This window comes from Mobula hypostoma, chromosome 21, assembly GCF_963921235.1.
Source record: "Mobula hypostoma chromosome 21, sMobHyp1.1, whole genome shotgun sequence".
In the NCBI taxonomy this organism is placed as follows: domain Eukaryota; kingdom Metazoa; phylum Chordata; class Chondrichthyes; order Myliobatiformes; family Myliobatidae; genus Mobula; species Mobula hypostoma.
The window spans coordinates 8285482-8307202 of record NC_086117.1 but is presented as its reverse complement, the minus strand read 5'-3'; the positions used below and the strand labels follow the sequence as shown (position 1 = coordinate 8307202).

At 39.9% G+C, this 21721-nt stretch overlaps 1 protein-coding gene across 3 annotated transcripts in view; it reads left to right on the top strand.

The window, feature by feature from the left end:
- scai (suppressor of cancer cell invasion) overlaps positions 1 to 21721 on the top strand; it is a 158000-nt gene that overhangs the window by 120265 nt on the left and 16014 nt on the right. For all 3 annotated transcript variants that reach the window (XM_063073391.1, XM_063073392.1, XM_063073393.1), the window contains exons 9-15: positions 3877 to 3978; positions 8724 to 8825; positions 9697 to 9775; positions 10613 to 10712; positions 11566 to 11647; positions 19573 to 19645; positions 21024 to 21197. In XM_063073391.1, the coding sequence (XP_062929461.1) occupies positions 3877 to 3978; positions 8724 to 8825; positions 9697 to 9775; positions 10613 to 10712; positions 11566 to 11647; positions 19573 to 19645; positions 21024 to 21197 (712 nt within the window). The remainder of the gene's footprint in view (positions 1 to 3876; positions 3979 to 8723; positions 8826 to 9696; positions 9776 to 10612; positions 10713 to 11565; positions 11648 to 19572; positions 19646 to 21023; positions 21198 to 21721) is intronic.

Genomic DNA, 21721 nt, shown 5'->3' with positions numbered 1-21721 from the left:
AGAAGCCAAAGAGTGGTAGTAGAGGATTGCTTCTCAGAGTGGAGGCCTGTGACTAGTGGTGTGCCACAGGGATCAGTGCTGGGTCCATTGTTATTTGTCATCTATATCAATGATCTGGATGATAATGTGGTAAATTGGATCAGCAAATTTGCTGATGATACAAGGATTGGAGGTGTAGTGGACAGTGAGGAAGGTTTTCAAAGCTTGCAGAGGGATTTGGACCAGCTGGAAAAATGGGCTGAAAAATGGCAGATGGAGTTTAATAAGACAAGTGTGAGGTACAGTATTGCACTTTAGAAGGACAAACCAAGGTAGAACATACAGGGTAAATGGTAAGGCACTGAGGAGTGCAGTAGAACAGAGGGATCTGGGAATACAGATACAAAATTCCCTAAAAGTGGCGTCACAGGTAGATAGGGTCATAAAGAGAGCCTTTATTAATCAAAGTATTGAGTATAAGAGCTGGAATGTTATGATGAGGTTGTATAAGGCATTGGTGAGGCCGAATCTGGAGTACTGCTTAAAAACGCAAACAACAGGAATTCTGCAGATGCTGGAAATTCAAGCAACACACAAAAAAGTTGCTGGTGAACACAGCAGGCCAGGCAGCATCTCTAGGAAGAGGTGCAGTTGACGTTTCAGGCCGAGACCTGACGAAGGGTCTCGGCCTGAAACGTCGACTGCACCTCTTCCTAGAGATGCTGCCTGGCCTGCTGCGTTCACCAGCAACTTTTATGTGTGTTGTCTGGAGTACTGTGTTCAGTTTTGGTCACAAAATTACAGGAACGATATTAATAAGGTTGAAAGAGTGCAGAGAAGGTTTACAAGGATGTTGCCGGGACTTGAGAAACTCAGTTACAGAGAAAGGTTGAATAGGTTAGGACTTTAATCCCTGGAGCGTAGAAGAATAAGGGGAGATTTGATAGAGGTATATAAAATTATGATGGGTATAGATAGAGTGAATGCAAACAGGCTTTTTTCACTGAGGCAAGGGGAGAAAAAAACCAGAGGACATGGGTTAAGGGTGAAGGGGGAAAAGTTTAAAGGGAACATTGGGGGGGGCTTCTTCACACAGAGAGTGGTGGGAGTGTGGAATGAGCTGCCAGACGAGGTGGTAAATGCGGGTTCTTTTTTAACATTTAAGAATAAATTGGACAGATACATGGATGGGAAGTGTATGGAGGGATATGGTCCGTGTGCAGGTCAGTGGGACTAGGCAGAAAATGGTTCGGCACAGCCAAGAAGAGCCAAAAGGCCTGTTTCTGTGCTATAGTTTTTCTATGGTTTCTATGGATAACACATATATGCAGTGTAGTGTGTGCCCCAAGGTCCATTGTATCAGTTGCTGCAGCCTTAAATTCCAGCCTTTATTCTTGCTGGCTGTTTCTGTTCTTTACTGTAGGGAGCATTATGTGGCTCACGGCAGTAGAGCAATTTCCTCTGCTTGTTTTCTTCTCAAGGCCTGGTCCGCAGCTCTGCTTCTAATTGACAAACTGGGAAAAGGCAGTGGCTCACACTATCACAGCCTTCCTACTGAGTGAGGAAATTAGAAAACAGAAGCAGAAACAAATTAGAAAAGCTACCTTGTTGTAGCCAGCAACGATAATAAGCATATCAAATTGTTGAAGGTCTCTAAGTGACCCATTTGGAATGATATATAGTGGATTCCAGTTAATTGGGACACATTAGAACCAGTACATTTTGGTCCAATTAGCCAAAGTTTCATGGAAATAGTTAAAAAGGTATATTAAGAAAAAGACAAACTATATCTATTTAAATGAAATTCAGAACAAGTTAAAACACTGTCAATCTCTGTGTTAGTTTCTAATAGTTATTAACCAAGGAATTCATCCTGTGTACACTGCCATGTTCCTTTGATTGACGGAAACTGAATAAAATCAGCGTAGACACCTAGTGCACATAATGGACTGCCTTCATACAAAGCTCTTAATGATTGCATCCTCCAAATCTCATTTTCATTATAGCATTCAAGATGGTTGTTAATAACTTCAAACTTGTTGAAGTAGTAAAACTGTTTCCTTTTCACTCCCAGCCGTTTCTGGCATATCCAAACTGCAGTGAGCAAAGCAGTTCTGAATTGTCTTACTGCTTATTCTTCACCAACTATCAGTCGCAAAAATCACTCTTTATGAATACAAACACATGCAACTGACCGTTCGTACTAAGTATGATGTACACACAAATGCAAGATGCACACAACTGACACTAGTTAGAAGCTGTTGGGCAACAGTCTCCTGTCCCAGTTAAGCAGCATAATGTCCCTATATTTGCAGTTTGTCTTCGTTTAAACCATAAGACATAGAAGCAGAATTAGGCCATTTGTACACTGGCTGTTTGTCACTTTTCATTTACGTATAGTTCTTCATAAATTCTATTGTATTTCTGTATTTTCCTGTAGATGTTTATTTTACTTACCGATGTAGTGTAGTCCTTCTGGCCCTTCAAGTCACACCACAGCCTCAATTAACCCTACCTAATCATGGGACAATTTACAATGACCATTTAAACTACACAGTACATCTCTGGACTGTGGGAGGAGACCGGAGCACCCAGGGAGGATGTACAGAGACTCCTTACAGAATAATGCAGGAATTGGACTCCAAAGTCTGCAATACTCTAACCTGTAATAGCATCGTGCTAACCGCTATGCTACAGTGGTGCTCACTGTCTGCAGGAAATAATCTCAGGGTGGTATATGGTGACATATACATACTTTGATAATAAATTTACTTTGACCTTGTTCTGTGACTTTAAAGTTACATCCTATTTAACTTTCAGATTGTTGAAGACCCTTCATGTAAACTGCCAGGGGGGTCCTCAAACTGGAATGTTAACTCTGTTCCTAATTCCACGAATGTTGTCATTTCCACAAGGTTTGAGAGAGTATAAGTCAGCAATGATTGAAATGTGGAGCATACTTCATGGGTCGAATGGCACAATTCTGTTCCTGTGTCTTATATTATCTTGGCTGCCTCACTGAATGTTTTCAATTTATATTTTAGTTTTCTAGTATCTGCAGTTTTTTTAAAAATTCCTAATTTGTTGATTTTAATTTTTTAATTGGATGTTGGAGATGTGAAACACTAAGATATATTTTCTGTGGAGTAGTCTGTCATTTGTATCTGCTATAGAACAGAATTTGGCTTGAAACTGATTGCTGAAAGCAATCAGCAATTCTAGTTGCACAGTACATTTTGGAAAGATACACTGAGGTCCCCTGTGCAAGTCATGCAGTTGCTGACAGAGGCTAATGAACTCACAACACTGGTATCTGTTGTGCAGTGCTTGATTGTTGTCACTCCTGTGATAGTGTGAAGTGCAAATGAATCTGCTGGGGTACACATCAGCTAAATTCATCAAATGATACTGAGACCTCAATTGCCTCTGTTCCTGCACTAGAAGACCATCAGTGCTGTCATGTAGTCAATGTGGTGCTCTTTCCTTCATTCACCTGAGACTTTGTTGCCTGCACGTTATGCATGGAAGCCACAGTTCCAATGAGCATGAGGGATTGCATGCCACATCTTAGAATACAGGAGCATACACAAAACTGACTCAAGTCTCCTGTGCAGTGCAGAACAATTTTTTTTTGCAGAGTTGATTTGTAAAGCAGAGTCTTAGTTGTTTAAGAATGCACAGTGGGATTTTGATGGACTGTAGCTTGATTTCCTTCTATAATAAACTGGTGGCCTATGCAATATTCACTGCTTCGGACCAATGTAAAACTGAGCTTGGGCTCTTGTTTAAAACCTGAGTTGGTATTATCTGTGTTGGTATAAAATAGGTCTGTGTATGCTATTAAGCAGAGGTGTTAATTTCTGTGATCATTTATGATTTGCTTTTTTTAAATTTTAGGTTAAGTTCAGTGAATTAACTATTGACATGTTCAGAATGCTGCAGGCCCTGGAACGAGAACCTATTAATTTGACTTCGCAGTTAGGCAAGACTGGAGCGCAGGTAAGAGATGATTCCAGTTTAATATTATAAATTCTTTTCTTAACGTTATTTAGAAGTGATGGATTCACATCAAATACAACTCTCATTGGTTTGGTTTGGAATAGCTAATGCAAGTTCCAATCTTTTACACTGTTACAATATTTTGCCAGTAACCTGACCTGCTGCTTCAAGTGTATTGCTATACTGACCAGTATGTGCTTCTGTTTGTGACAGGGAGCTGAGTCAGCTTGGCCAGGAAAGACAGAATAGATTGATTAGGATCTGAAACTCTGTGGACCTGTCGGGGTCTGTGGAGAGATCAGATAGGTTAATACTTTGTGTATGAACCCTTTAAAAGGAAGGAAGATCAAGAAGATTTGACAAGAGATGGCACCTGCATACAACGCTCCCTCAATTGACATCTTCTGGATAGACCACAAAGCTGTTCATTTCACTTTTACGTCTGTTTTTCATCTTAAATGTGTTTCTGGAACTGCTAGAGCCTTTGATTTACAGTTTGGAGATTGATTGAGTCATCCAGCGCTTTGTTTTCTCTGAGAAGATTCTGGGAAGCGAGTGCGAGCCTCGAGGCGAAGAAACTATGAGATGGTTTGTGAGCCGATGTTCAACTCTATTTTGCTGAGTAAAGTGACGAGGAAGATTGAACATCAAGGTGAATGTGGAAGGCAAACGAGGGTTCAGCGCTGACCACCTGTCTTTGGATCACTGATGGGATCTCGTCACTGCCAGAGCAGGAGCCAGTGTGGCCATGACTGTGCCCAGAGGGTAGGGCTCTGTGTTCGAGTGGTGTCTCTCTCTTCGATGATGTCGGAGGATGTTACCAAGGTTCTGCCTTTATTGATTTGGACTGTGGACTATGGGCTTTTTCCAGACTTATGGTTTTTATATTCTGTGGTATTGCCCATTCTTTCTTATTGTTTTTTGTGCAGGCGAGGGGGTGTTTAGGGTTCAAAGTTCTTCTCATGTTTTTGCTAGTTTTTTGTGCGGAGGAGGGAGATTTGGGAGCTGATATTCTTGTTGCATTTTGTGTGGGGGGAGTGGGGTTTGTGGGCCATTCTTGCTACATTTGGTGTGGGGGAGGAGGGTTTGGGTTTGATGATTGTGTTGCCATTTTTTTGTGCAGGTATGGGGGTGGGTGTGCTGTTTCTCTTTGAACTAACTTCCATGGTTTCATGGCTATCTGGAGAAGAATCTTGAGTTGTTTACTGCATACATACCTTGATAATAAATGAGCCTTTGAACAACCATGTAGCACTTGAAAAAGTCAAAAGAGCTCAAAGCGCCACCAGCTGGTAAAAAGGTCAGTGTACTAGTATTGCACTTAGCGTAATGCTATTACAGCGCTAGCAATCTGGGCTCAATTCCCACTACTGTCTCTAAGGAGTTTATACATTCTCCCCGTCACTGTGTGAGTTTCCTACCACATTCCAAAGATGTACGAAGTTGGTTTCATGAGTGAAATTGCATTACATGGGCTCATTGGGTTGGAAGGGCCTGTTACCTTATTGTATCGGTAAATAAATAAAATAGTGATATAAAGAGAGGTTGCCTAGAAGTACCATAGTTTAAATGGGCTTAGCCTCAAATTTATTAGTAATCCCATCTAGTTTTTTTGGGTTAGACTATCCCAATATTTCTAACATAAAAACCCAGATTCAGTTTCACCCCCAAAGTGAGTGTACTTTGAGTGCCAAGGATAACAGTTGGGCATTTCATGCCTTTCAGAATCAGGTTTATTGTCATGTGTATTTTCTCTGAAGTTAATCATGGAATTTGTCATGCTGTGACAGCAGTACACTGCAAGCATAACAAATTTTTATAAGTTACAATGAAAGTAAATAGTTTGAAAGAGGAATAGCAAGGTAGCATTCATAGGTTTATGGACCTTTCAGTAATCTGATGGTAGAAGCTAAGAAGGTGTTCCCAAACCGTTGAGTGTGTATCTTCAGGCTCCTGTACCTCTGTCATGGTAGTAATGAGAAGAGGACATGTTCCGAATGGTGAGAAAACTTAATGATGCCTTTTTCAATAGCCTAATATTTTTGGGTAGTAGAACGGAGATACATCTCTACCAAAGGAGGAGTAAGGCACTCCTTCCCTCTGCTAGCCTGCAGGTTACCCTTGGGCAAGGTGTAGCACCTGCTTAGCCTCCTACTCCCGATCAGGGTCACATGAAGCTATGGGAGCATGTGGTGGATGGTCGTATGAGCTGCTGGAGCATATCAAGTCCTGGTTATGCGCCCACTGATGCCAGGTAGACAATCTCTGAAGTGTATTGATAATGGCTGGGGTCACCTGTCTTTTGAAGGCATCGCCCAGAAGAAGGCAACGTTGAACCACTTCTGTAGAAGAATTTGTTAAGAACAGTCATGGTCATAGAAAGTCCATGATTGCCTATATCAGAACACAGCATATAATGAACGAATGAGTGAATGTTTTGCCAATGACAAATCTTATATTGTCACCCCTGACCACATGCACTAGATCTAGATTTGTCTCCTGCATATCTGCAGCATTAACATTCTAGAATAGCACAGCAACTAATGCATGAATACAGTCATATTGAATGTACTTATGCACACGTATCCAATCCAAGTTATTTCAAACACGAGTAAAGTGATAGAAGTCATCTTGCTTCAAGTGGCATGTACTTGCTGAGTAGGGTTTCCTCCAGTAACCACTCAGCTCCGTCACAGTCCTAGTCCAAAAATAGAGCAAGGAGCTGAATTCCAAATGTGAGGTGAGAGTGACTGCCTTTGACTTCAAGCCAAAATTTGACTAGTGTGGTATCGAGGAGTCCTGGTGAAAGTCCAGTGACAGGTCTTCCAATCATGTCCACCCATGTTAATGCCACTTCCCATTCCCATTCTAATATATCATCCATTTTAATTCCACTTCCCGTTCCCATTCTGATATGTCCATCCATGGCCTCCTCCTGCTGGAATATGGCCACACTTAGGTTGGAAGAACAATACCTTATATTCTTTTTGGGTAGCCTCCAACCTAGTGGCATGAACATTGATTTCTCAAGCTTCCAATAATGCCTCCACCACCCCTCCCCACCTTTCACCATTTCCCATCCCCTTATCCCTCTCTCATGTTATCTCCTTGTCCCCGCATCGCCTCCCTCTGGTGCTCCTCGCCCCCCTTCTTCTTTCATCCATGGGCTTCTGTCTCCTTCACCAATCAACTTCCTAGCTCTTTGCTTCATCCCTCCCCCTCCAAGTTTTACCTATCGCCTGGCGCTTCTCTCTCCCCTCCCCCCACCTTTCAAATCTACTCCTTAGCTTTTTTTCCTAGTCCTGCCGGAGGGTTTTGGCCCGAAACACTGACTGTACTTTTTTCCATAGATGCTGCGTGGCCTGCTGAGTTCCTCCAGCATTTTGTATGTGTTGCTTGGATTTCCAGCATCTGCAGACTTTCTCTTGTCAGTGACAGGTCTTACCTTGTGCCATCTATAGCAATGAATTCCACAGATTCACCACCATCCAGCTAAAGAAACTCCTCTGCATCTCTGGTCTAAAGGGTTGCCCTTCTATTCTGAGGCTGTGCCCTCCGGTCCTAGATCCCCTACTTTAGGAGGCATTCTCTCCATGTCTACTCTATCTAGGCCTTTCAGTATTCAATAGGTTTCAATAGGATTCCTCTTCATTCTTCTAAACTTCAGCAAATACAGACCCAGCGCTGTCAAATGCTTCTCATATGTTAGCCCCAAGACTTTTCTCAGAGTAATGTCTAGGTCCAACTGTAGAACTTCCTTGCAAAAGAGGAGGTCATTCAGAACATGAACCTCATTTTCCCAGTTATTTCCCTATAGCCTCGTTATCTCTCCCATGCTCACTGAGTCACAGGGAAACTGATAGCTCTGAAGGTCAGGGCTGAATGCAGGTCACTGGAGATCAACTTCAGCTGCTTTATCAATGACCTTTCTTCCATCACAATATTATAAATAGGGATGCTTGTTAATAAGTGCAGAGTGCTTAATTCCATTTGCCTACTGACCTAACTTGTATCTGTATCTCCACCCAAATATAACACCTTACCTCTTGGTTTTTCTGGGTCTTAATCCTGGCACCCTCTTCCCAACAGCACTGAGAGAGAAGGACTAGAGTGGTTCACGAAGGTCACTCTACTTCATTTTCTCAAACGTTGTGGTAGAGATGGGCAATAAATGCTTAATCGGAAAACGATAGAAATCCTGAGGGAAAAATTGCATATTGGATGTATTCAGAGAGTTTTAAAATCTACTAAATTAAAACAATTGAAATTGTTGAAATTTTAAAAGTAACCTTAAAACCAGATTGAAAACACTTAACTGAAACGTGTAAATTATCTAACACTTACTTCCTTGCTGCCATTCCTTTCTGTTCAGGTTAGTGAAGATACTACTCCTCTTGGCTGGTGGGGTGGAGATACAGTAGGTCTTTCCCAAAGGAGTTGTAAGGCGCTTGTTCCCTCTGCTAGCCTGCAGGTCACCCTTGGGCAAGGTGTAGCACCTGTTTAGTCCTTCCATTACAGAGTAAAAACTAATTTTAACCTTTCCGTGCAAAAATGGTCTGATTTTAAACTTACAATGTAGCAATAATGTTTTATTTGGCTTAGTTTTAAACCATCTTTGACAGGATGCGGGAGCAGGTTACATGAACTGAGAATAGTATGTAGGCAATCATGAAGTTGTAAACGGGTTGAAGTATTTAAATGAAAATTACATCATGGAATTTGTACTGTCTGCCTTTTCTCTCCAGGAGCCAACAGAGAAGCCATCAAAACGAGAAAATCCACATAAATATTTGCTGTACAAGCCAACATTCAGTCAACTTTATACATTTCTTTCTGCATCATTTAAGGTCTGTTTATATTTTTCCATTTTGGTGAAATAGGAAAGTTATGATCAACAATAGCTTATAATTATTACAGAAAGCTGAATCAAATGATTGTAAGAATATGCAAAATTAAAAAGAACTAGTGAACACTTGATTAACATGGAACTGTCTTTAAACCTGTCAACAAAACTCTTAGGTAGGCACATGGATGAAAGAAAAATTTAGGAGAGAAGCTTTAGGTTGATCTTGGAATAGTTTAAATGTCAGCATTGTTGGCCGAAGGGTTTGGACTGTGCGATACAGTTCAATGTTCTGTGAAATCTTGTAAAATCTCTTATTATTTCAGTTTAATCTGTCATGCTATTATAATTATTTAAGACCATAAAACCATAATAAAAAAGATCAGAATTAAGCCCATTGAGTCTGCTCGGCTATTCCATCATGACTGATTTATTCTACTCAATCCCATTTTCCTGCCTTTTCCCTATAACTTTTGACACACTGACCAATCAAGAACCTTTCATCCTCTCTATAAGTATACCCAATGTCTTGACATCCACAGGCATCTGTGGCAATGAATTCCACAGATTCACCACCCTCTGACAGAAGAAATTCTGTTCTAAATGGATGTCCTTCTATTCTGAGGCTGTGTACTCTGCTCCTAGACCCCCCTGCCCAACTATAGGAAGCATCATCTCCATATCAACTCTGTCTGGGCTTTGAATATTTGATAGGTTTCAATGAGATCCCTCCTCATTCTTCTGAACACCAGCCAGTTTAAATTAAGGCCCAGAACTATTTAAATTAAGGATAGTTTTTAAATTAGAACTTTTCAGTAATTAATTGAGAAGCATGTCAATGAGAATAATGCCTTCATTTTCATTTTCATTTTCAGGAGCTGCCTGGAAACAGCGTCCTGCTGGTGTACCTGTCAGCTACTGGTGTGTTTCCCACAGGTCGCTGTGATTATGAAGGTAACTTAATGAGTTGTTTCCAGTCATCCTTTGGGTTTGAATTGCATTAAGGGCATTTAATCTCGAGGAGATTTAGATTTAATTGGGCATAGGAGAATTTTTCTGACGATTATGTATATGAAAGGGTCGCTACTACTACTGGTGCTTGTGCAATGGAGGGAGAGAGGGGACTTTGGGTTCTGATGTGTATTATTCACTCAATGCACTTTTTGTTTCATGGATTTCTGTGAAGAGTTAGGATTTGAGGTTGAAGGTTGAATGTCAGGTAGTGCATTCCAGATCATGATAGCTGAAGTGCGATACTGGCTGTAGATTGCGTAATGCTTTAAAGATTAATATCATTAACATTATTTTCTTCCTAACAGCTTTCATTTTTGCCTTTGACATATCCAGAATACAACGGTTCATAGTAAAAGGGGTGCCTAAAAGCTTGGTCAAAAAAGTAGATTTTAAAGAAGGAGAAAGGTTTATGAAGGGAATTTCAAAACTTGGGATATTTGGAGTTGAAGGCAAGGCTCAAACGATGTATGATGGAAATTAGGGATTGATTTAATTAAATGGACTGTGATCGCTGTGGAGAAGAGGACTACTGAATTCATCGGTGGCACTCTTGTGGTGCCCTGGGGTTTGTTTTGTAAATGAAGGATGCGATAATCATTACATTTCAATTGTCCATGAAGCCCTGTTTTGATCAATATTGTGATGAACAAAAATATAATGTAACATGGTTTGTGTGCGGTGAGAATGGAAATAAGAATCTGAGAATCAATTTCAATAGCACTAGCAGATGTGAAATTTGTTGTAAAATTTTGCATGAATGTCTGTTCACCTGTTTAGGTCCTTATGACTTTGGAGGAGTACTCACCAACAATAATCGTGACACAGGAAACATGGAAGTAATACAAAAACGCAGCAATTCGTTTAAAGAAATGCACTGGTATGTCAGAACGATATTACTCTTCGTGCAGGTATTGAGCAGTTCAAAATTTACCAAGTCCAATATATTTACAGCAGTCACTAGTTTTTGTATAATAGATGTATGAAATTAGGGCAGAATTGCCTATGAATGAAAATACCACAAGTAAAAAGGAAAGCTGTAAATAATTTTCATATTTACTGTACTGGTGTGTTTTATGCTTTGGAATATTAAAAGGCTACAGCATCTATGGCTTTATCTTTGCCTCTCATTTTCCTAAACTGCCGGTGAATTTTTACAGCAGAATATTTATAGAATCATCTATAGATATATATTTTATTGAGTCATTGTGGTTTCCATAATGGTTCCCTCCTGTACCCAGATTTTTAATCTGCACCAGGCAAGAGCTGTACGGATTAAACATGGTGTTAAATTACTGGTCTAGCAATCCATAGGCTTGGCCTGACAAGAATTAGGAATCCCAGTTGAGTCATTTAAATTCAGCTAATTAATTATATCTTGGAGTGAAAAGTTGGTCTCATTAGTTATGAATTGAAACTCTGGGAAATGCCATTTAAAACACAATTGGTTTATTAATATCATTTATGGAAAGAATTATGGGAAGTATGCGATTCCAGACACGCTTACAGTGAATGCAAATAAAAATGACCTTTTTTGAGGGGTCAGTTACCATGTATAGCATGTGCATTGCATACTGTTCACTGATTTTAAATAATGTTAAATCCATAATTCTGTCATCTACACTTCAATCATTCATTGTAGACCTATAGTGATACCTAGTATGCAAGGCTTTTTTTTGGTAAAATTACCCTTCAGATTGCTCTAACCCTTGTTTATTTTCTCTGCTCCTTAGTCTTCATCCGGGTGACTTTTTTCCTTTTACACGGAAACCATTGTTTCTAATTGTAGACTCTTCAAATAGTATAGCATATAAGGTAAGCTAAAATGCTTCTTTAAAGATGTCTTCCCAAACTAGATTTGCATAAGCACAGATGTAATTTTTCTAAAGGTATATTTTTGGGTTGTTGCACTTAAATGATATTATTTTAAAATAGAGTAATTGATGCTTTAATTTTCAAAATTTTAATGATGTGTTTTTGCTACAAAATGTACATGCAGCTTCCAGAAACTGTGGATTTTTTTATTGCTCCTTTTTTTTGGTAAATTTCTGTCCCTCCTTCTGCCTTTCCATGTTTTATTTGTGTATTTTGAAGTCCTGAACTGCAAAAGCAAGAAGATAATGCTGTTAAACTTAATTTTCGGTATCCAAAAATTATTGGTGTACAAAAATAATGGAACAGGTGCATTGCAGTTTCACTAGGATGATGTTGAGAATAATAAAGTGAAACTGAAGATATTAAGGCCTTTTCATACGGTTTCCAAAACAATTTCAAAGATCTGAGAGGCAGTGTAATACAATAAATAAAGATGAATTATTTCATTGACGGAAAGGCAGAAACAGGGCAGCCCAATAAGAAGAAAAAATAAAAGGGAAGCAGGAAAGTGATCATGATATGTTGTTTATCTACTACAGACTATGCAATGACATTGAAGGGTATGTTTTGACAAGATAATGTATATAGCAAAATTTTTGTTCAAATGATTAACCTTGAATGCTGTAATCCTTGCCTCTTCTACTTCTAATGAACAGAACATTAAGAATTAATTAGTTTATACCCATTTATGGTGTCCATGTATTTGAATTTATGTACCTATTGCAAGTTTTCTCCCCCATGTTGTCAAACGTGAGTTTTGTTATGCAATGCTCTCTGATTCTAATAAAATAAAGAGCTTAGGAAAGCTAATGCTGAATCATCACCTCTGCCATTCCCACCTCCGTCCTCCCACAATTGTAAGGAGGATAAATAGAATGAGCAAAACTAAGACTGAGTCATGTCTTTCTTGTTATGTTATTATTCATGTCATGGATAAAGCTCAACTGAATCAGAATCAGGTTTATTATCACTGTCGTGTTGTTTTGTGAGAGCAGTACAGCACAGGACATAAAAATTACTATAAGTTGCAAGAACAAATATTGCAAAAGAGCAATAATGAGGTAGTGTTCATGGACTGTTTATAAATCTGATGACAGAGGGAAAGAAGCTGTTTCTAACATGTGAAGTGTGGGTCTTTAGGCTCCTGTAACTCCTTTCTGATGGTAGTAATGAGAAGTGGGCATGTTCTGGATAGTGAGAGTCCTCAGTGATGGATGCCACCTTCTTGAGGATGTCCTCGAAGGTGGGAAGGTTTGTGCCTGTGATGGAGCTGGCTGAGTCAACAACCTTCTAGAGCAGGGGTTCCCAATATGGGGTCCTTGGACCCCTTGCTTAATGGTGTTGGTCCATGGCATAAAAAAAGTTGGAGACCCCTGCTCTGGAGCCTCTTGTGATCCTGTGCACTGGAACCTCCAAATCAGACTTTGATGCAATCAGTGAGAATGCTCACCACCGTGCAAACTGAATAAAATGGAAATAATAACCCAGTTTGACAAATGTGGTTATGAGTAGATGAACAGCAGATTTCATCAAATTTTGGTTTTCCACTCAGATTTTGTCTGTACTTTAATGCACACTATATTAAAGTGCCTCTGCCTTGTGATGTTCAAAGTTCAAAGTAAACTTATTTCAAAGTACATATATATCAGCATATTCTACCCTGAGATTCATTTTCTTGTGGGCATGTATAGTAAATACAAAGAAACAATAGAATCAATGAAAAACCACACAAAACAAAGATGGACAAGCAACCAATGTGCATAAGACAACAAACTGTGCAAATATAAGAAGGAAGGAAGGAAATAGATAGATTGATATGTAGATAAGAAAGCATTAAATATCGAATACATAAGATGTAGAATGCTTGAAAATGAGAGCATAGGTTGTGAGGAAAGTTGTGAGTGTTGTTATCCCCTCTGGTTCAAGAGTCTGATTGTTAACTGTTCCTGGACCTGGGTCTCCTGTACCTGCTTCCTGACGGTAGCAGCGAGCAGAGAGCTTGGCCTGGATGGTAAGGGTCCTTGATAATAGATGCTGCTTTCCTGGTACAGCTCTCCATGTAGATGTGCTCAATGGATTAAAATATTTTAATTTCTAAAAGCCCTTCAGTTACAGATGTTTTCCTGAGCCCCAAATTACTTTGGTTCTCAAATCAACAACTGATACTGCAGTGCTTGAGAAAAATAGCAGTGTACATCCAACTTGAGTTACTCGATAGCCAACGAATGTGTTGAACTTTGGATGCAGCAAAGAAATCATGGAATTGTAAGAGCATAGAGAATCAAAATCAGGTTTAAATATCACTGATGTGTATCATGAAATTTGTAGCTCTACAGCAGCTGTACAGCGCAGTAATAAAAATACTATAAGCTGCATATGCAGTGCCTATAAAAAGTATTGATCCCTCTTGGAAGTTTTTGTGTTTCATTGTTTTACAACATTGAATCAGTGGATTTAATTTGACTTTTTTGACACTGACCAACAGAAAAAGTCTCTTTCGTGTCAACATAAAAATAGATCTCTACAAAGTGATCTAAATGAATTACAAATATAAAACACAAAATAATTCTTGCATGAGTATGCACCTCCTTCAAGTCAGTACTTAGTAGATGCACCTTTGTCAGCAATTACAGCCTTGAGTCTGTGTGGATAGGTCTCTATCAGCTTTGCACATCTGGACACTGCAATTTTTCCCCATTCTTCTGTACAAAACTGCTGGAGCTCTGTCAGAATGCATGGGGATCGTGAGTAAACAGCCCATTTCAAGTCTAGCCACAAATTCTCAATTGGATTAAGATTTGGACTCTGAATTGGCCACTCCAGGACATTAACCTTGTTGTTTTTAAGCCATTCCTGTGTAGCTTTGCCTTTATGCTTGGGGTCATTGTCTTGCTGGAAAACAAATCTTCTCGCAAGTCACAGTTCTCTTGTAGACTGCATCAGGTTGTCCTCGCAGATTTCCCTGTATTTTGCTGCATTCATTTTACCCTCTACCTTCACAAGACTTCCAGGGCCTGCTGCAGTGAAGCATCCCCACAGCATGATGCAGCCACCACCATGCCTCACAGTAGGGATGGTGTTTTTGATGATGCTTACACCAAACATAGTGTTTAGTTTGATGGCCAAAAAGCTCAATTTTGGTTTCTTCAGACAATAGAACCTTCCTCCAGTTGACTTCAGAGTCTCCTACATGCATTCCAGCAAACTCTAACCGAGATTTCGTGTGAGTTTTTTTTCAACAGTGGCTTTCTCTTTGCCACTCTCACATAAAGCTGCGACTGGTGAAACACCTGGGCAACATTTGTTGTATGCACAGTCTCTCCCATCTCAGCCACTGAAGCTTGTAATTTCTCCAGAGTTGTCATAGGTCTGTTGGTGGCCTCCCTCACTAGTTCCTTTCTTGCACGGTCACTCAGATTTTGAGGATGGCCTGCTCTAGGCAGATTTACTGCTGTGCCATATTCTTTCCATTTCTTGATGATTGACTTAACTGTACTCCAAGGGATATTCAGTGACTTGGAAATTTTCTCGTATCCATCTCCTGATTTGTGCTTTTCAATAACCTCTTTGTGGAGTTGCTTGGAGTGTTCTTTTGTCTTTATGGTGTGGGTTTTGCCAGGATACTAACTCAGCAGCAGTTGAACCTTCCAGATACAGGTATATTTTTACTACAATCAATTGAAACACTTTGACTACACACAGATCTTCAAAACCAGATCTCCATTTAACTAATTATGTGACTTCTAAAAACAACTGGCTCCACCAGTGATTATTTAGTGTGCATATTAAATAATTGCAATGAATTGTTTTGTGTTTTATATTTGTAATGAATTTAGATCACTTTGTAGAGATCTTTTTTCACTATGATATGAAAATCTTTTTCTGTTGATCAATGTCAAAAAAGCCAAATTAAATACACTATGATTCAATGTTGTAAAGCAATAAAACATGAAAACTTCCAAGGGGGCGAATACTTTTTTTTACTATTTTTGGCACTGTGTATGTGTGTGTGTATATATATATACACACACACACACATGTGTAGCCGCATTTGGGAGACTTCGGCATAGAGTCTTTCAGAACAGGAGCCTTCGGCCCTCCACAAAGGTCGCGGTTTTCCAAGCGGTCTGTGTCAGCACCCTCCTTTATAGCTGTGAAGCTTGGGTAACCTACAGCTGTCACATCAAGTCCTTGGAGCGCTTCCACGTAAGCTGCCTCCAGCGCATCCTGGGAGCTACCTGGCGTGAGCGGGTGCTTCACGCTGAAATACTTGTAAAGACCAACTGCAGGAGTATTGAGGCCATGATCACCCAGCGTCAGCTGCAGTGGCTGGGGCACGTGATAAGGACGCCCCCATGTCGGCTACCCCGCAGAGTGTTATACAGCCAGCTACATCATGGTCGACGCTCAGCTCGAGGGCCGAAGAAGCGCTATAAGGATCAGATGAAGAATGCTTTAAGGAAGTGCAAGATCAGACCTGAGGACCTGGAGGAGGTTGCTGCTGACCGTACCACTTGGCGACAGCTGTGTAGGGATGGGGTTCGTTTTCTGGAGATGGAAAGAATAACCAGATGACAGCAGAAGAGAGCCAGGAGAAATGCAGCCATGGCTGCCACCACTGCCACATATACATGTCCCACCTGCAACAGAGCTTGTGGGTCCAGGATAGGACTGTATAGTCATCAAAGATCTCACCGTTAAAGGAGTGAACATCGCCATCGGATTTTGATGGACAATCGAAGAGAAAGAGAAGAGAGAGAGATAGATATAATTAAATAGTGCAAAATGAGAGCAAAAATAGTGAGGTAGTGTTCATGGGTTGGTTCATTGTCTGTTCAGAAATCTGATGGTACGGGAGAAGAAGCCGTTCCTAAAATGTTGAGTTTGTGTCTTTGCCTATACCTCCTTGCTGATGGTAGTAAGAAGTAGAATGCATGTCCCGGATGGTGCCTTTATCAATAGCCTAATATTTTTGCCAATGACAAGTCTCTCATGGTCACCCCAGACAGCATTTTGTAAGGTTTCCCCTGAATAATTAGTTTAGTAATGGCAATCTGTCTCTGAGATCTTGGCTCATTTGGAATATTTATTCATTGCATATTGCATGTATTATGTTACTTGTGCGACAGAACTGAACCTCCCTTTGGTTCCTCATTCTTGTCATAGTGTTTCTATTCTAAGTGCATAAAAGACAAAAATTAATGTATGAGCACCAGTTTCCCTTTGACCAACTTTTCCTTAAATTTTTGATATGAGGCCCTCATTGGTCAGGGTCGACGATGAATGTTGCGTTTTAGCTGTCCACATGATACGCAAGCCAGGGCAGTACATTATGGAGAGCAAGCTGTTGGCCATGCAGCAGGCTTCCTCTCTCCACATAGCTGATGAATGCAAAGGAATGGCAGAGACCGATACAGTTTGGCACCAGCAGTATCGCAGGAGTTGCCAGTCAGCATTGAACTCAACATTGGACTGTCTTAGGGACTCCAGCTCTGGATTTTTCGTTGTGGTTTATTCCCGTAACCTTCCCCTGTGGGAATAGCTGCAAGGCAGAGGATATTTAAGATCAGAATTTTCCTTCTCCTACATGAGCTCCCAAGCCCCATCTGCCCAGAGCGACTGGTTTTAAGGCGTCAGTAACCTGCCTTTGTCCCTTCTGTCAGTAGAAATGGTTCCCCCAGGATTAGTAGCTAAGGCTCATGTGAAGGCCAGTAGCTGAACTTGGTTGTCAGAGGCTATTTGAAATGCACGGCTTTAGGAGCATTTAATAGATAGTGGGAGCTTGTCCCCATTACTATCCACAGCTATAACAACCTTAAGTTCAAAGTAAAATTTATATTCCGAGTACAAACCTATCACCACAGACAACCCTGAGATTCTTCTTCTGTGACATATTTGGCAAATCTTTAGAACGGTAACTGTCAACAGGATAAATGGATTATGTCCAAATACAAATACAAATAAATAGCAATAAATAACCATCAAGAAATAGCAAGATAAAGAATCCTTAAAGTGAGACCATTGGTTGTGGGAACACCAGAATTAGAATGAGTGTAGTCATCCCCTTTTGCTCAAGAGCCTGTTGGTTGAGGGGTAGTAACTGTTCTTGAACGTGATGGGCAAGTCCTGAGGCATCTGTTCCTGACGGCAGCAGCGAGAAAAGAGCATGGCCTGGGTGGTGAGGATCTTTGATGATAGATGCTGTTTTCCTAGAGCAGCGTTTCATATACATGTGCTCAATGGTTTAAGGAAACAAATCTTTGATAAATTTTCAGAATTAAGGTGAAAAATGTCAAAGCTTGCAAGTGTTTTTCTTTTCATCACTTTATTTAGCACAGACAGATGAAGTACAGCGAGACAAATGTAGAGTAAAATTTCTAAATGTTTCTAACCACAGCTTTAAAGGACTTGTCTTGCCTACCGTTGTAAATTTTCTGTTTACCATTACATTTGGCTGTTCAACTGTGTGGGAGTTTGTTTCTGGCTTCCTCCCCCTTCCTTTCCAGTCTTGATGAAGTGCATTGGCCCAAAACATTAATTTCTTATTCCTTTCGAAGCTGCCTGATCTACTGAGTTCCTCCAGCATTTTGTCTGTTGTTCTGTATTTCCAGCATCTGCAGACTATCTTGTGTTTATGGGAGTTGCTCCTTTTAATACTGATTTGTAGATCATTTGTCCTTTGTTCTGTAAATTCGTTCAAGTCATCAAATGTTTGCCCCATTTTGGACACTTGAGTTCAACTGTGAGAAGATACTGAACTATTAAATATAATTACGTATGACACTTGTCATTGCCTGCACATTGCGCCATCTAATGTCCATCTGAGGTAATGCAGCTAATTTGCTGAAGATATTCCCTCAGTGTTGTTGTCTAATACGATTTAACCCCAGTGAAATTAGGGAATGGCCCAATTCAGCTCCTGCATCTTATGGTACGTGGCCAAAAGGCATTTAAGAGGGCTATGATTTGGAGGCAGATGTCAAGTTAGAGTAGTAAAAGTCTCATTGCAAGAACAGTGGGAGGGGAAAAGCAGATTGTGCTGACTCTGGCAACTCACCGTTTGCTTGGAGGATGATTAGCATGGCTCTGTAAAAGATGTGCACTTTGAGGAATAAAACTGCTTGCACACTGCACCACAGCTTATACTGTATGCTGTATTCCGTATGTTAGACCAAGATATAGGAGCAGAAGTAGGCTATTCGGCGCATGTTAGCTATCAAAAATGAAGATCGTCTCCCTGTTGGTATTCCGTTGTGCACGCTGATGTTCATCGCTACCTTATCTTTGTCATAAACCATTATTCCATCATTTTACCTATTTCATGTCCGTCCTTTGCTCCTGTCATGCTATTGTCTACATTCTATATTTTACCAATATTCTCGGTTTCTATCATTCTGCTTTTGGCATGGCACACAGCACCATATGGCAGGGCTTTAAACAAAAAAAGATACTGCTAAAGCAATGAGTTGTCTTTTCTGACAAAGAATGAAGATATTTCCAGGAAATGAAGAAGAAAATACAACCTATTTCAGAAAGAGAAAAACTAACCTTAAATGGGGTTGTGAAACAGGATTCTGATTTGAATGGCGAACAGCTAGAGAGTGATACATAAATGGTTATATAAAATTTTAAATCATTCTAATTTGGGATTTCATAAAAACTGAAAGTTTTGAATATTGACCAGTGGGATGTCACTTATTAGTCATGTTGTTAACTGAGAAACTGGAAATCAGCTGAAATGAAACTGATATTTTATAAAGCTATATCCTTGCTAGTCAAACGTGACCACCGTTATTGTTCAGTGCAATTTTGTTAAGATATTCAATTATTTGTGTTGATTATTCTAATTTTCCTTTCTGTTTCAGAATTTTATCAACTTGTTTGGTCAGCCTTTAGTTTGTCTACTTTCTCCAACAGCATATCCCAAAGGTTTACAAGGTACAAATACATTGAAACTAGTATTATGCCACTTGGTTACTAATGCAGAGCTGTACTTTCCTCAGTAGCTATTATTTTCCACAATATCTTAAGAAACTTGAAGTGCACCAAAATCATGTATGCCATTTTACTATTTGCTAATGCTAGTGTGGTCCAATTGATATTAACTTTTATATTTTATTTGTGAAATAGAGAAATTTGGAATTGGAATTGGTTTACTATTGTCACATGTACCAAGGTACAGTGAAAAGCTTGTATTGCATACTGGTCATTCGGATCACAGTGCATTGAACTAGAATAAGGTAAAACAATAACACAGCAAAATAAAGTGTAAAAGCTATTAGAAAAAGTGCAGTGTAGGTAAATAATAAAATGCAAGATGATAACGAGGAAGATAGTGAAACCAAGAGTCCAGCTTACCATATAAGAGGTCCGTTGGAGAGTCGTAAGGTCAGAGTCCATAAATGGGAGTCTGGTTTCCACGATGTGCTGTGCTGTATCCACAACCCTCTGCAGCTTCTTGCAGTCATGTGTAGAACAATTGCCATAGAGCGCCATTATGCATACAGATAGGATGCAATTTGGAAGAGTTGACATGGACATGCTAACTTCCTTTAGCCTCCTAAGGAAGCTTTCTTGGCCATAACGTCAGCATGACTGGACCAGGACAGGCTGTTTGTTGGTGATGTTCACACCTTGGAACTTGAAGCTCTGAACCCCCTCAACCTCTGCACCATTGATGTAGAAAGGAGCTTGTGCACTGACACCTTCCTGAAGTCAATAACCAGCTCTTTTATTGAAATCAAGAGAAAGGTTGTTAATACAATTTAAGGTTTGTAATTTTGTGAGTCTCTGCTGGATGATAAAGAGTGGAAAGAATTATGTTCAGTGAGCTTCAACAGTGAAGATACAGGATCTCTGATTATCAGCATGCACTACGGCACTAGCTGACAATGTAACTTTGTAGATAAATATTGAAATAATTATTTTAGGAACTTACTTTACAACTAAGCAATTATTGGCTTGGCAGTTAGCGCGACTCTACTATAGTTTGGGGCATTGGAGTTTAGAATACAATTCTGACTTCATCTGTAAGGAGTCTGTACATCCCTGCTATGGGTTGCGAGGGTTTTCTCCAGCTCCAGAGACATACCGGTTAGTAGAGTAATTGTTCCATGATTAGGCTAGTGTAACACCAGGCGTTGTTGGACGGTGCGGCTTAAAGACCTCAAAGGTCTATTCCCCACTGTAACTCTAAATCAACAGAGCACGAAACAGTGCCTTGGTCACATTATAAGCATTGAAAGGACTTTGTTTCTCTTTCATGGCAATGGCAGTGTTAAGTATTATTTTCTGAATTTTGTATTCTTTTTTGCAGATCAAACTCAACGAGGCAGTCTTTTCACCCTTTTTCTCTATAATCCTTTGATGGCATTTCTCTTTATGTGCCGACTCACAAGCATGAGAAAAGGGTTGTGGGATAAATGTCAAGAATACCTTCTTAAGATTTATAGAGACATAGCTCACCTGCTGACTAAATCACGGACCGTGGGTAAGTTATGCTCTTATTTTATGATAAAATTGGTTAATGATCAAATAAATTATTTTCAGCAAAATGACTAGAATGGCAATGGAGTAGTAGGAATAAATGTTTTTACTAAGTCACGTTAGCTACTATACAGGCTGGGCAACTTACTGTGCAGGAATCAGGCCCTCCATGATGAAAACCATGTGTGCTCAAAGGCCCATGCAAAAAGACAGAGCCTTCTGCGTATACATGAGAGGATCATTGGTATAGTATAGCTTTCCATCCAATTGAATACGGCAAATTAATTAAGGGGAAGCCTACAGTTTACTTTCCAAAAAGACTGACAGGTATTCGAGATGGTCCATTGTTACACTTACCATTTTAATAGATTAGTCGGCCATTTTCTGTATGGGGTTCTTCTAATAGCGGATGTAAATTTCATTTTTTCCTAACAACTCCTAATGATATACATCTGAACATGAAGACTCTTTCCTTCAGATGTAATTGAAATTGATAAGCTACACTGATTCTTTACCTGCAACTTTTCT